This window comes from Cuculus canorus, chromosome 6 (assembly GCF_017976375.1).
Source record: "Cuculus canorus isolate bCucCan1 chromosome 6, bCucCan1.pri, whole genome shotgun sequence".
In the NCBI taxonomy this organism is placed as follows: Eukaryota; Metazoa; Chordata; class Aves; order Cuculiformes; family Cuculidae; genus Cuculus; species Cuculus canorus.
In genome coordinates this window covers 39,390,559-39,404,218 of record NC_071406.1, presented here as the reverse complement: position 1 = coordinate 39,404,218, position 13,660 = coordinate 39,390,559, and the positions used below count along the sequence as shown (strand labels likewise).

At 46.1% G+C, this 13,660-nt stretch overlaps 1 protein-coding gene across 5 annotated transcripts in view; it reads right to left on the bottom strand.

Moving 5' to 3' along the window:
- VWC2L (von Willebrand factor C domain containing 2 like) overlaps positions 1-13,660 on the bottom strand; it is a 208,004-nt gene that overhangs the window by 53,065 nt on the left and 141,279 nt on the right. For 3 of the 5 annotated variants that reach the window (XM_054069935.1, XM_054069933.1, XM_054069934.1), the window contains exon 3: positions 3,630-7,435. In XM_054069935.1, coding sequence (XP_053925910.1) covers positions 3,630-4,040 — 411 coding nt within the window. In that variant the 5' untranslated portion in view covers positions 4,041-7,435. Of the gene's footprint in view, positions 1-3,629; positions 7,436-13,660 lie in introns of those variants that run through there. The other 2 variants (XM_054069932.1, XM_054069931.1) reach the window with 2 other exon arrangements.

Genomic DNA, 13,660 nt, shown 5'->3' with positions numbered 1-13,660 from the left:
CTGTCTCCTAAGTTTACATAAGCTGCTGGCTGGGAACATTCATTTAAAACACAACCATGTCTGCTTACAACAACCAGGACTGCTCTCTGGGTTGTTATTTGCTTGTTTTCTCTCCCTGGGAAGAAAGGGGAGGGTTAATAACCTCCCTGAAAGATCTCTGCTAGTACAGGCGAGCACAGAGCGCTTGGGACTCGGACCTTAACCTCCAGGACTGAAATCAAAACCCGGTTGCTGTGTAAGAGAAAAAAAACAAGCTGCAAAGTGACCCCGAGAGCCCCCACTGGATCTCTCCGAGGAAAAGGGAGAGAGAGACCAGCAGCATCCTTCACACCTTCCCTGCAGCCACCGCGGCTGCCTGTCACCCCACGTTCGCTGCCAAGAGGGACCAGAGGAGACCTGAGAGACCAGATTCGAGGCTGACAAGGAGGAAAGTGGAAAATGAGATGGCAAAGAGAGAAATGGACACCAGTAAAAGCCACCAGATCTCCCCTCCGTCTTGCCCATTGCCCCACAGGAACCAAAATCCTGAACACCAGGCAGCAATTTATAAACATATCTGAGTCAGATCTTGATCCACACTAGAAAGACTGTGCTGACCTTTTCTGCAGGGGTTTGCAGGTGGAACTGTAGCCTCAACTAAAGTCAGGATAAGTCCTAGTCAAACCATAGGGATAAGGCAAGCTCCGTATCAGCAGCTGGGGCCCAAAACCCACAAAGATCTCCCAGGACCCATAGGAGAGCTGTGAAGATGCTACACAGGATTACTAAACCATCTGTCAGGGACACGAGGTTTCACCAAAGGATACAAGAAAAACTACTAATGGGTTTAGATTTACCGTCGGACTTCGGTTCAGCATTTCATTTGTACGTGTTAACAATTTAGGGGCACGAGCGCAAACATTTGGACAGCTGTCTAAGCTGGGTGGCTTGTTGTCATGTTTAGATTTTGCACTTGTGATTGTAATGAGTAAAAATAATCAGATGTTTTAGAGCAGCTACTTAGAAGAAAGCTAAATATTCAAGAAAAGAGTTTTTATTACTACTCCTTTACCCTGAGATAATCACAGGGATAAGAAAAAGATTATATGGCATATGGATTACTCACTCCAAACCTAACTAGAATGCTAGAAACAAGACAGGAAAACTCTCCCAAATGGAAACCTCTCACAGATTTTGATATCCCAAAGAAAAAAATATTCCTAGAGAAACTAAAAATCCTAATGAAAGATCAGGGAGCTGAAGTCTCTATAAGATGAGTCAGTCCTGGTAGTACTACTGGAGTAATGATCAATGTTTGCGTGAACACAGACACAAACACATGGACAAGATATTTAAATGAAGGCGAACTGCAGCTGTAACCAAGGAGGGATAAGCACATCTCTGGATGGTGACTTTGAAGCTACGTATTAGCCAAAGTAAATCTAGTGGGTGAAAGGGTTACAAGAACACATAAAATAGTGCCTCCATTTCCACTGGAGTTTTGAGGCTGCTCTTTGACTTCAGCATGTGTGGAATGGAGTTGAGAAAGTTTGCAGACCTCAGTTCACCAGGAAGAGGAAAGAACAGAGCTCAGAACCTGTAAAACCTATCAACTGCTCAGAACTTCTACAAAGATAGCAGGTAAAATCTGTGTTCTCTTGAAGTGACCATCAACACGCTTGGATGTTTCAGGAAAGCCAAGATTTCACTTCATAGCAGCAGTTTCCTGCATCTTGAAATTCTGTCATTTATAAACTCCCAGTTCATGGGTGTCCCCACCACCACCAAAGACCCCTGGAAGCACATCATAACCTTCTAGTGCCTGAATCTATTCCACTACTTGGAGGAAAATAGAGTTCTGCTATTTATTTTAGGCAAACGCATAGATTTCAAAACCATGGGTTTCTGCTCTGCTCCACAAAGCATCACGCTCCCAGCAAAATACAGATCCAGGTCAAAAGCTCCACTGTCAACTGAAGGAAGTCTGAAGGATCTCACGTTAGTCCTGGACAGAATGGTTACCGCGTGGCAAGAGTAACGGAACACCATCTTCTTAGAGGGTACCGGAACTTTACTTTTCATACCACACCTCACCGCTGTTGAGCCCAGCAAACAATGAACCAGATTTCTCCAACTCCCTCTAACAGCCTTTCTCCTCTGAACTCTTTCTCCAATCTTTAATCTCCTATCAGGGCGCAATTATATCTTTCAGGGAAAGTGATTAGCACTTTTGTATTTCATTCACATGCAAAAGATACTTTAATGAGAAGATCCATCTCCTTATTCTCTCCCTGAAGCCTCCTCAAAAGGAGTCTTTATAACTTTCACAGAAGAACCCAACCATTTGGCATAATTACATCGAAGTGCGACACTCCATCACTCAACGTTGGACCAGTAAGGCAAGATTGTGGGATGAAGTCGGGTTAGGCCTTCTTATGGCAAGAAGAAACTTATTTAAGCAGTTCACAAAATCAGCATCTTCACATTCCTCAGCAAAGCAAAGCAGAGAACAGTTTGATCAGGATGGCCCTCAATAAGATATTCCTTATATGTTTGTTTTGCCTTGTGTCTGGGACATTAAACTGTCTTGCCCAGACTGAGTGACTGCAGCTACAGATGGAGAGGAAAAGATGAACATAAACCATACACGATAGAAGAACTAAACATGACCTACACTGGAAATGACAGTATTTGGGAGAAAGGAAATTGTGATCTATGTTACCTAGAGCTTGCGAAGAATACTTCCACACAGATCTACGTGGAAGTATTTTCATTGTCAGGAAATGAAAATAAATTGGCAAGTGTATAATGAGATCAGGGATACAGCCACGAGGAATTATAGGCTGTTGTTAATTAAGGAGGTACAAATCCTAAAGCCACGTGACCTGGGAGAACACACTCAGGTATATCTATTGCCTTTGCAGACTCTCTTCTTCATCATGAAATGCTATTTTCCCCTAGCAGAGCTGAAAACGTGCAATCAAACTCATTAGAATGAGAGATGCAGGTTGTGTAAAGGGCAATGCGTTTTGAAAATCTGGTCTTGTTTTTAAGATATACCCCAGAAGGATTTCTTTACAACATTCCCAACAGGAACTCAACCATTACAATTAAACCCCACACTTCTCATTACTCGAGATGGTCATCTGCCTGGGAATTCACCTTCTGCCATTCTACACAGCCTTATCACAGTTGAAATGAAAACATTAAACACGGCTTGCAATCTACTCACTTGCATTCTCAGACAGTAACAACTCTCAGTACCCATTCCATCAATTTTTGCCATCCAAATCGGAAAAGGGGTTCTCAACAAGCACTGTGTATTCGTTTACTGCCACCTTTGCAGACACCATTTTCAGTCCAACCTGAATTCATTCCATGACCAAAGGAGGAGTTGGTCTGGAGCAGCAGATTCCGAGGGCTGGTGTTTCCCACTGGGGTTTGGACTGACCACTGGCACTCACTGCCTGCGCAGAAGGGGGCAGAGGACAGCTTTTATAGCAGCCAAACCTGCTTCACAGCTAAAGGGGACTCCAGATTTACCATCAATTAATCGCAGTAAGCAAATACAGAGTGCCTTTGAGAGTCCCCCAGCAGATATAGAACTCCTATAGCATCCTAATATTAATAAAGAAGAAAGGGTTTCTTACCTTAAATTCCTCCAATATTTTGTAATTTTTCCCGTGATATTCACAAAAGTTTCTCACTTCTTTGCATTCTGGACAGCATCCATTGTGTTCCACTTTTGTACACTTTGGGTGGATTTTAGGGCATTCTGGTTGATCGCAAACAGGTCCATCCTCAGTACAGACACATGGACAGTTGGAATGTCCCGGGAAAAAACGTTCTCCCAGTTTGTACACAAAGCCACTGTCATCCACGCAGCCCTTCCCTCGGTAGTCATCAAAGATCAGATTGTCATTACTGGAGGTCTGGTCCCCTTCGTCGGCGGGGTAGTCTTCATGATTGATGGCAGCTGGAGTGACCAAAGCAGGGATTACAAACAGAAGTATCCAGGCTTCATGGATACGAAGAGCCATCCCCCTCCTCGGCTTCTCCATGGGATCTCAGTGCTGGATAGAAACAGCTGCTTCCATAGGGAGACCAGTCTTGTGGTCTGAAAACAAATATTTTTAAGTGAGAACAAACTCAAAAATCCAAGGAATATCGGCTTAGAACAGTGATAGTTTCAACCAGCACCCAATCCTAAACCAGTGCTTTCAAACCCCACAGACAACCATCCCTATTTATTTGAATTAAGCTAAAAGGAATAAAGCAGGTGAAATACATACATCAGACACACGTGCCTGTAAGCATATACCCACAACAGCAGAAATCGTGGCCGACAATCATCTGATTTTTACTTTTCTCATTTGTGCCATTGAGTTTTCTGATGCACCAGAAGTTAAACCGGCTGCCTGCAATCGCATGGGGATGGGCAGCTTGGAAAGACTTGAACCCAAGCTTAAGCATGGATTTAAGCTGCCGTAGGCACCGTCCCCCTGTGCTACATACAGTGCACAGCACTTATCATTAAACTGAGGTGGAAACACCGAGCTGAAACACGAGATAAACGTGCTCTAGGTAGATCTGCAGCCAATACGAAAGATGATGTTAGGTTATACTTGGGTTTTGAGAGGTGGAATAGCAGGGAATTTGTAACATGGCATTTCTGTAGAGGCAAAGGGACTTCCTCGGCCATCAACACAGCTCAGCCTGCAGCAGATCCATATAATCCCGACAGAAACAAAGCTGTAATTCACCTTCTCCATTATTCAGCATTTCAGTAATCCCCGGAGAGAAGCGCAGAGAGTAGTGTGTTAAATGCCTGTGTAACGCACGGAGCCGATGAAATGGGTTTGTCTTATTGAACAGGAGCCTTTCTAAAAGTTTGGGAGTGATGCAGCATGGCCCGACCTTTGGCGAGCTCTCCTTTAGGACCGACCCAGGGAGGGAGAGGAGGTTTGCACTGCCCCCAGGAGAGCCAGCTCCCAGCCAAGGCTCCGCGTCTGTGCGCGTCTGGGGTGCGCTATTGGCTGCCGACAGTGCCACATCACTGCCACCAACGCACCGTCCTGCCTGCGCACCGGCCAGCAGCCACCCCAGCAGCAAAATGGTTTCTGACCTCTCTTCAGAGGACTGGGCAAAGTGTTAGAGGAAACTTTTAAATGAGATGAAATAGCAGCATTATACGGATTGAGAAACGATGGAGCTAAAAAAGCAAAAATGGACTGTTTGGATGCGCATCCCTTCCCTTCCTCCGTTCCCAAAGGATGCACACAGCATATACAAACATGCATTAACCTGCACACAGAGCCAAACACAACCATTCTCCCCCACCCCACCCCTCTGGGAGATATTTCTTATGTATCGGGATTTTTGGTGGACTGCAGACATTCAGCAAATCATTCTCCCTTAACCGAAGCAAAAAAAAAAGCAGCATGAGAAAGCTTTAACCCTACAAAAGCAGCTAAGGGGTCCTGTTGACAAAGCAGTTTTCCCAAAGCCACAACAGAGGGAGACACCGGATATTACACAAGCTTCATCAAATTCACAAGATATCTTTTTAATTGAAGTGCTAGCCAGGTTTCCATCACAAAGACCACGCACTGTGTCAGTATTAGCAGCGGTACCTATCGTAACGTGTTGTTTGGGAGTTGGGTGATACGTGCAGACAGCTCTGCTTTACAGGTCTACCGAGCAGAGAATCTCACCCACCCAAATGCTACAGGTAGGTTGCAATATTGCAGATCTAAGGTGGTGGTGGTGGTGGGGAAAAAGCCGAAGCAAACGAAGTGATTAATGCCTGAGGAAACGCGAATCGAGAGAATCTGTTTAAAGTTTGATGAGGAAGCTCTCCAAATTAAATTAAAAACGAAAAAAAAAAAAAGTTCGCTGAGAATCATAAATAAGAATATTTTGCTACAGTCATCTGAGCTGTCCCACAGCAACTCACGAGCGCTCGGCTCAGCGGTGATCCTGGAAACCAGACAGACTGCAGACGCCTTGCACGGACAGATTTCAACAAGTAAACAAATGCTGCTCAGCTCAGAATTAGTTTTACGGCTGAACTTTCTCATCATTTCTCATTACGAGAGAGGCCAGGATCGGAGGTAAGCCTCCGAGTAAAACGCCTCCATCCGCCTTCCCTCACCCCAAGTGAATAATTTACACTTACCTAATCAGGCTGGATCTGAAAGCTGAAAGGGGTCACAGGCCAACATGGACTAAAAGGTTAGAAACAGATTAGTGAAAGCAGTTCCTCCTAATCACATTTTCAGTGTTGACTCACGGACAATCCCTTTTCCTCCACCTCCCATCATAAAACAGGGGGAAGCGGCAGCCCAGCAACCACAACATGAGAATTAAGCTTTAACCCAGTATTCAGGATTCAAAGCGAGCAGCAGCGAGGCGGTCCAGAGGCAGGGATGCCGCGGAGAAACCCCGATGCCAGCAGCAGAGTCATCGTGGCGAACTTGGGCTGGATTTCCTCAGGTCTTGATTGGGAGCGGGGAGGGGGGGGAAGAGAAAAAAAAATCCCATTTCTATCCCCTCCCTATGCCCAGCGGATCTCTTGCGATTCAGGATTTGCCACGGCGGGGAGAGGAGGGTTGTGGGGGTTGGTTAGGATGTAGGCAGGCAGGAGAGAGAAGGCGGAGGAGCCCCGCTCTCCTGCGGGGACTCCCCAAGCCCGGACATCGCCAGCGCTGCATCCCACACCTCCGCCCGTTAGCCGTATAATTAATATTGTCGGGGGAAAAAAAAAGAAGGAAGAGGCAAAAAAAAATCCCCCCTCACCGCCGCTCTCTCAAACTCATTCTCACTGCCCTGCCGGCATCCAGAGCGTTTGCTGCAGGAAAAAATCCCCCATTGCTGCATTATGAAAACTTCACATCTTCCCACAGGCTGGCGCTGGGGAAGGGGCGCCCGGCTCGTGTGGCTCGTGTGGTGTTACATTAAAAAAAAAAAAGAAAAAAAAATAAAAAAAAAAAAAAATCAATCTCCTTGCAATTCGTCTGCTCTGTCATTAGGCGTCATTGTAAAGCTATTTCTCCAGAAACCACCAAAAGAGAGATTCTTGATGTGCAGAAAAACACGGTGTCAATAGAAAGAGGGAGAAATTGGAGATTTTATTTGAATAAAAAGCAGAATACTCCTCCTTTCAGGCAATTATTCCCACTGCCAACATTAGCTAGGAGAATACCTCACTAAGCCCTCGCTGCTATGTTGTCAAACCGCGTTTTTCCGTAACACCTTGAGATTAAGCTTACGTTAAGCAGCGTGCTGGTCCTCGGTTCCAGAGACAAACCATACCGTCGGCACCCCCAGAAAGCAGCTGCTCTGCTCTGCTCGAAGATAACGCTGTGCATTTCACCTCTGTGGCTGGAGAGCTGCACAAACTCAAGTTGCAGAGCCTTAATAGATCCATCGCTGCTCGCCAGAACCACGATACGACCTGGAATTCAAAGGAAAGTTATTGAGGTCTGCAAAGGCACAGCAAGAGAGCGGCGCTGGAAGTTGTGAGATTGCAGCTTTAAGACACCCACATTTTGCGTACTCCTATGTTCTGAGAAAGTTGGACAGATCGGTAATTACGAGAGTGGATTTTGGAGGGATTAAGCGGATTTGGAGACCCTGGCACGCTACTCGTTAGGAGCACAGTTATTCGGTTTATATTTGGATACAATTATTCAGGGCCAGATTCCGACACGCAGGCTGAGCGCTGGAGAAGTTGATGTTCTTCTGATGCCTGGAGGGACTGGCATCAGATCATGCTCTTAACCACGCTGCTTTTCTTGTACAGCTCTATAAGAAACGAAGATGCGGGTTTTCAACCGAATTCCAAGGCATCTAGCTGAACCGAGTGCCTCATTCTCTTATACCCTTAAGGAAAAATCCTTATATCCTTCTCTTATATCCTTAAGGAAAAATCACCATGACAAAATTATTCATATAACATTGTGTCTTACAGTAGAAAAAAAAAGAAAAAAGAATCCTAACAAAGTTTAAGGTGTTCATAGTTTCCATGTGTTTATTTACAAACCAAACTGCCTCCACTTCCACCAATCTCAATGAGGCAAAACGCCTTCATAAGTTTATTATCTTCCTGCTTAAATAAAAGCAGAGGCAACAGCTGGTAGGAGATATATTTGAAGCACTTTTTACCTATCCAGCCATCAGATAAAGACTCCCCTTTTAGAGATTAACTATAATAACCGTGAGTTTCACGCACAAAAAAATTAAAGAGGATCAATGAAGTCATTTCCAAGATGACGTGGAAAACAAAGGAGGCAGGCACGATCTTGGCCAAACACCTTTCGCCGTTACGAGCAAGTTCAAATGCTTACAGCTCTTCTTATGTATCAGGATTTTCTCTCTGAATGCAAAGTCATCATCAGCAGATGAGTAATTAATATTGACACTGACGAAGTCAATCTGGCTCCAAGGCCATCACTTTTGGGAAGATTATGAAAAACAGGAGCTACTCGGCTATTTTTAGTCGTCTGGGTTATTTGCCAAGCAGCCAATGGGAACATATTGTCCAAGAGAAGCCAGCATGGAGGAATCTGTCCCAGTTTTAATAATACACAGACCACAGGGCCTTGGGTGTGCTGACGTGATGTATAGTTTATCCACAGAATAGATCGTCCCTCCATTCAAACTAATTCATAACAACGATGTTCTCCGCTCTGCTCATCGAGGTCTGATGGCTTCGTTTGACAGGCCAGGATGTAAACAACTGCCCTCTGCTCCATTTATCACAGGAAACGCACAGTCCAAAACAGTTTACAAATGCACGGAGAATATTTAACCACAAGTTATGCTTAGCCCGGTCATGGATATTTGTGCGAGAAAGGGAAGTAGAAAGTAGAGCTAACCATGATAAATATGCCCTATTTGCAAACCTTTATAACTACCCGGCTTCTTCATCTAGAACAAAGCCTGACACAGCAAAGATCCGTAGGATGGATTAGAGTGTCCAAAGCAGCAGATGTGAATATTTATTACAAACTCTCTTCCAGCAAGTCTTTGCTGACAGAAGCATTGCATATGGATTTCACTCACAGCCAGACTCTCCGGGCTATCGCTGGGATGACTTCTCTAGGAGCCAAACAAATGCCATTTTGCCTGGAGCCCTGACACTGCAGCAGCTGGGCAGGGGGTTAATGTCACTTTCAGCTTCTCCAAACCAGTAACGAACCCATTCATTACAAAGGCAGAAGGATGGGAAGGAGAAAAGGTTTGGGCAACCGCAGTGCATATCAAGGCAGGACAGAATAATAACTGAGACAACAGCTTCAATGTCTCCTTCTCCCTCCCAGTTTGGCAGTAGGGCGGGAGCAGAGCCCAAACTCTTTGCTGGGAAAAAATCACACACCCGAAGCAAAACACGAGTGTTTTCATCTGGTCAGTCCACGCCAATATTCTGACAGTACTGGGAAACGGCAAAACCAATAAGAAAACAGAGAGTTGGGGTTGTTCAGCCTGGAGAAGAGAAAGCTCCAAGCTGACCTTAGAGCAGCTTCCAGTGCTGAAAGGGGCTCCAGGAGACCTGGCGAGGGACTCTGGGTCAGGGAGGGCACAGAAAGGACAAAGGGGAAAGGTTTTCAGCTGAAAGAGGGGAGATTCAGATGGGATCTTAGGAAGAAATGCTTTCCTGTAAGGGTGGGGAGGCCCTGGCCCAGGTTGCCCAGAGCAGTGGTGGCTGCCCCATCCCTGGAGGGGTTCCAGGCCAGGTTGGATGGGGCTTGGAGCCCCTGATCCAGTGGGAGGTGTCCCTGCCCATGGCAGGGGGGTTGGAACTGGATGGGCTTTGAGGTCCCTTCCAACCCAAAGCATTCTATGGTTCTACCTATAAAAAAAGGTCAGCTAGGAGGTACGGTAGTAAACTGCCTCTGCCTTCATCACTAGTCCTCACCAGGGAAAGGGTTTGAGTGCACAAGGCAGCCCTGGTGAAGAATGATTCATGTCACGTGAATTTTTGATAGCCAATTTATGATGTGTTACCATCACTGACCATGAGTGCAGCCACTTCCTTGTTCAGTAGGAGCAGCATCCGTTTGCCTGCGTATCCAAGAGGGAGCATAAGGGGAAGGGAACACACAAAAAGAGAACGTGTAATTTCTTTCACCCTGTCTGTCAACACTGATCTACTGATCTACCGTGCTCCTAACAATTTGCTTATTATAATGTAAATCTACTCCCTCCTTCCTTCCAAAAAAGAGATGCTTCATTTTGGAAAGAGGGAACAAATTGTGTTTTATTGTTCTTTCAAAATGTTCTCCAATTAGGAAAGCAAACAAAAACTATTACATAATAGTCAGGCAAAGCTCTGTTTCTATGAAGGATACTTACTCGTGCACTAACAAAGGCACTTTGATACAACACTCAGAGGAGGATAAAAGCCTGGAGATAAATTTTTCTTCATACTTGAGACCGAACTGTTTGGTGGGGCTGGTGTATGCAAACTCACTGAACTCAGCAGTTAAGCACATTCGCATTGAAAGGAACAGTTTCTGCTTAGAAGATGCAAAGCCTCAAAGACTCCGACCTCTAGTTGTCACATCCTCTAGATCTCCAGCTCATGAGGCTTCCAAAGAACTCGCTCCAGATCTGCTGGTGCACCTTCCGATGGGCAACGTGGGGAGCTAAAATGAAGATATGCTTTGGCTGGCATCATGCCATTCCTGAGCTCATCCTCCTCCTTCAAACTGGCAGACTGGGAGTGATGACAAAGCACATTGCCATGACAAAGAGACTCTACAGGAGCGGCTTTTGTACTAATTACAGCTGATTTGCTGTTGCCCATTGCTAAAACATAGGTACTAATTTTTCTGATGTACCCCTATTATGTCCTTCGAACAACATAAGCTCTGACCATCTGGTCATTTGCTTCAAAAAGGATGCAGTGAGTTAGAAAAGGTAGGGAGAGAGAGGTAGCAAAGGCAATGAAAGGTATAAAAAACTACTGTGCAAGGAATCGTTAGGAGGGATGACAACCCTGAAAAAAACCCTATTTGTGCACTAAAACGTACTCGGCTGATCACGCTTTCTCCACAGACAAACCTCAAGCTTCAGTCAGCTCACGATGGGGATGGCAGGAAGCTCTGCCAGGGGAGGGTTAGGGTGGATATTAGGGAAAGGTTCTTCCCTCAGAGGGCGGTGGAGCACAGGAACAGCTCCCAGGGAAGCAGGCACAGCCTGACAATATTCCAGAAGGGTTTGGCCAATGTCCTCAGCCCCATAGTGTGAATGTTGGGGTTGTCTTGTGCAGCGACAGGAGCTGGACTCCATGATCCTTGTGGGTCCCTTCCAACTCAGGACATTCTACGATTCACTATCACTGCTGCTTCCCTTCATGGGGACCCACAGAGAAATCCTGAGCTGAGTCAAACCCCAAACTACCATCCACGTGGTGTGGGTGAAACACAGAATTTCCACCAAAACACCGGTCGGAACCCCAGCTGACCTGGGAGCTGCTGGAGAAGCTGTCAGAAGCACCACAGGATGGGCCGTGGCATTTCTGAACAGTCACCTTTCTCCCTGGATGAATCTAAACATCCTCTGAGCAAATGGTGCACCTCAGCTCCCTCTTTCCCTCATTGGTTCATTCCCTCATTTCCCTCATTCCCACATTCCACTCCCAGTGTCCTACAGAGAGAAAACTCTGTTCCTAATCTCACCCGCGATACTTTGCCAGGCTGCCATCTCCAGGCTGGCAATGCTCTTGCTTTCAGGCCCTGATTAATTACCAGTGCAGTGCTGTTGTTTGGGCTGGAAATACATTTGTACTTAACAAAATAAAAATCACTCATGCCCTCCTGAAAAAACTATTGCTGATATAAAGCCACATCCCTGCATTGTTTTGAGGCCAGAACTTATCACCTAAAAACTATTGCTGATATAAAGCCATATCCCTGCATTGTTTTGAGGCCAGAACTGATCACCTCAAGAGATGGGATTCATTGAAGACATGTACCCCACTTTGGAGAAGAGGGTAATTAAAATGAATTAGCTTGTGTGGAAATTTGGTCCTGTGGATTTTCTAAATGTGCATCAAGTTCTGGGCCTAAGAAAAGCCATAAAGTGTCAAAAGCAGGAATCTGGCAAAAAAAAAAAAGTAATTTAACTGGAGTCTCCACACTGACCTAAACACGTGAGCTCAGCATCAAAGCTCTTGCATTCAGTGAAGCTCAGCGATGTCACACATATGGAAGCAAGATGCTTTTCCTCATCTGCAAGGAACTTTGCTTTCCCGTGTTGCTACAAAAATACCATATAATCATAGAATAGTTTGGGTTGGAAGGGACCTCAAAGATCATCCAGTTCCAACCCCCTGCCATGGGCAGGGACACCTCCCACTGGATCAGGCAGCCCGAAGCCCCATCCAACCTGGTCTTGGACACCTCCAGGGATGGGGCAGACACAACTTCCCCTGGTAACCTGGGCCAGTGTCTCACCACTCTCATTGTGAAGAAATTCTTCCTTATACCAACAAAACAGACTGCACCACTGAGACCAATGGGATGAGGTTCAACAAGGCCAAATGCCGGGTCCTGCACTTGGGGCACAACAACCCTGTGCAGTGCTACAGACTGGGGGAAGAATGGCTGGAGAGCTGCACGGAAGAGAAGGACCTGGGGGTGCTGGTTGACAGCTGACTGAACATGAGCCAGCAGTGTGCCCAGGTGGCCAAGAAGGCCAACGGCATCTTGGCTTGGATCAGAAATGGGGTCACCAGCAGGTCCAGGGAGGCGATTCTCCCTCTGTACTCGGCACTGGTGAGACTGCACCTCGAATACTGTGTTCAGTTCTGGGCCCCTCACCACAAGAAGGATGTTGAGGCTCTGGAGTGTGTCCAGAGAAGAGCAACAAAGCTGGTGAGGGGCTGGAGAACAAGTCTGACGAGGAGCGGCTGAGAGAGCTGGGGTTGTTTAGCCTGGAGAAGAGGAGGCTGAGGGGAGACCTTATTGCTCTCTACAACTACCTGAAAGGAGGTTGTGGAGAGGAGGGAGCTGGGCTCTTCTCTCAAGGGACAGGGGACAGGACAAGAGGGAATGGCCTGAAGCTCCACCAGGGGAGGTTCAGGCTGGACATCAGGAAAATATTTTTACGGAAAGAGTCATTGGGCACTGGCAGAGGCTGCCTGGGTTGGTGGTTGAGTCACCTTCCCTGGAGGTGTTTAAGGGACGGGTGGACGAGGTGCTGAGGGACATGGTTTGGGGAGTGTTAGGAATGGTTGATGATCCAGTGGGTCCTTTCCAACCTAGTCATTCCATGATTCTATAAAACCTAAGCCACTCTTGTGAATACAACGCAAAATCTCCCAGTTTGAACCGGCGAATAAATTAAAATAGCATTGGTCCATTGAAGCAATCTCATCTGTTACTGCATTTCTTCACAAGAGAAAACTAGACACGATCAATTTGCTGGGTTGGTGGAACAAAATTACTTGGGGTAAAGGGAACAAATCCCGTACTTGTCAAAAGCCACTTTAACACTGTGCATTCTCTAACAGCCTGATGGAAATCACAGCCAAGGTTATAGTCTTCTTTGTAAAACGAATTTTGAGCGAAACCTTGCCAAGACAAGTACTACTTTACGGGTTTATGCATTCAGACAGCTGGAAACAGTGACATCTTTGGACTGGGAAAGCAGAAAGAGCAGAGCAGTTCACCGG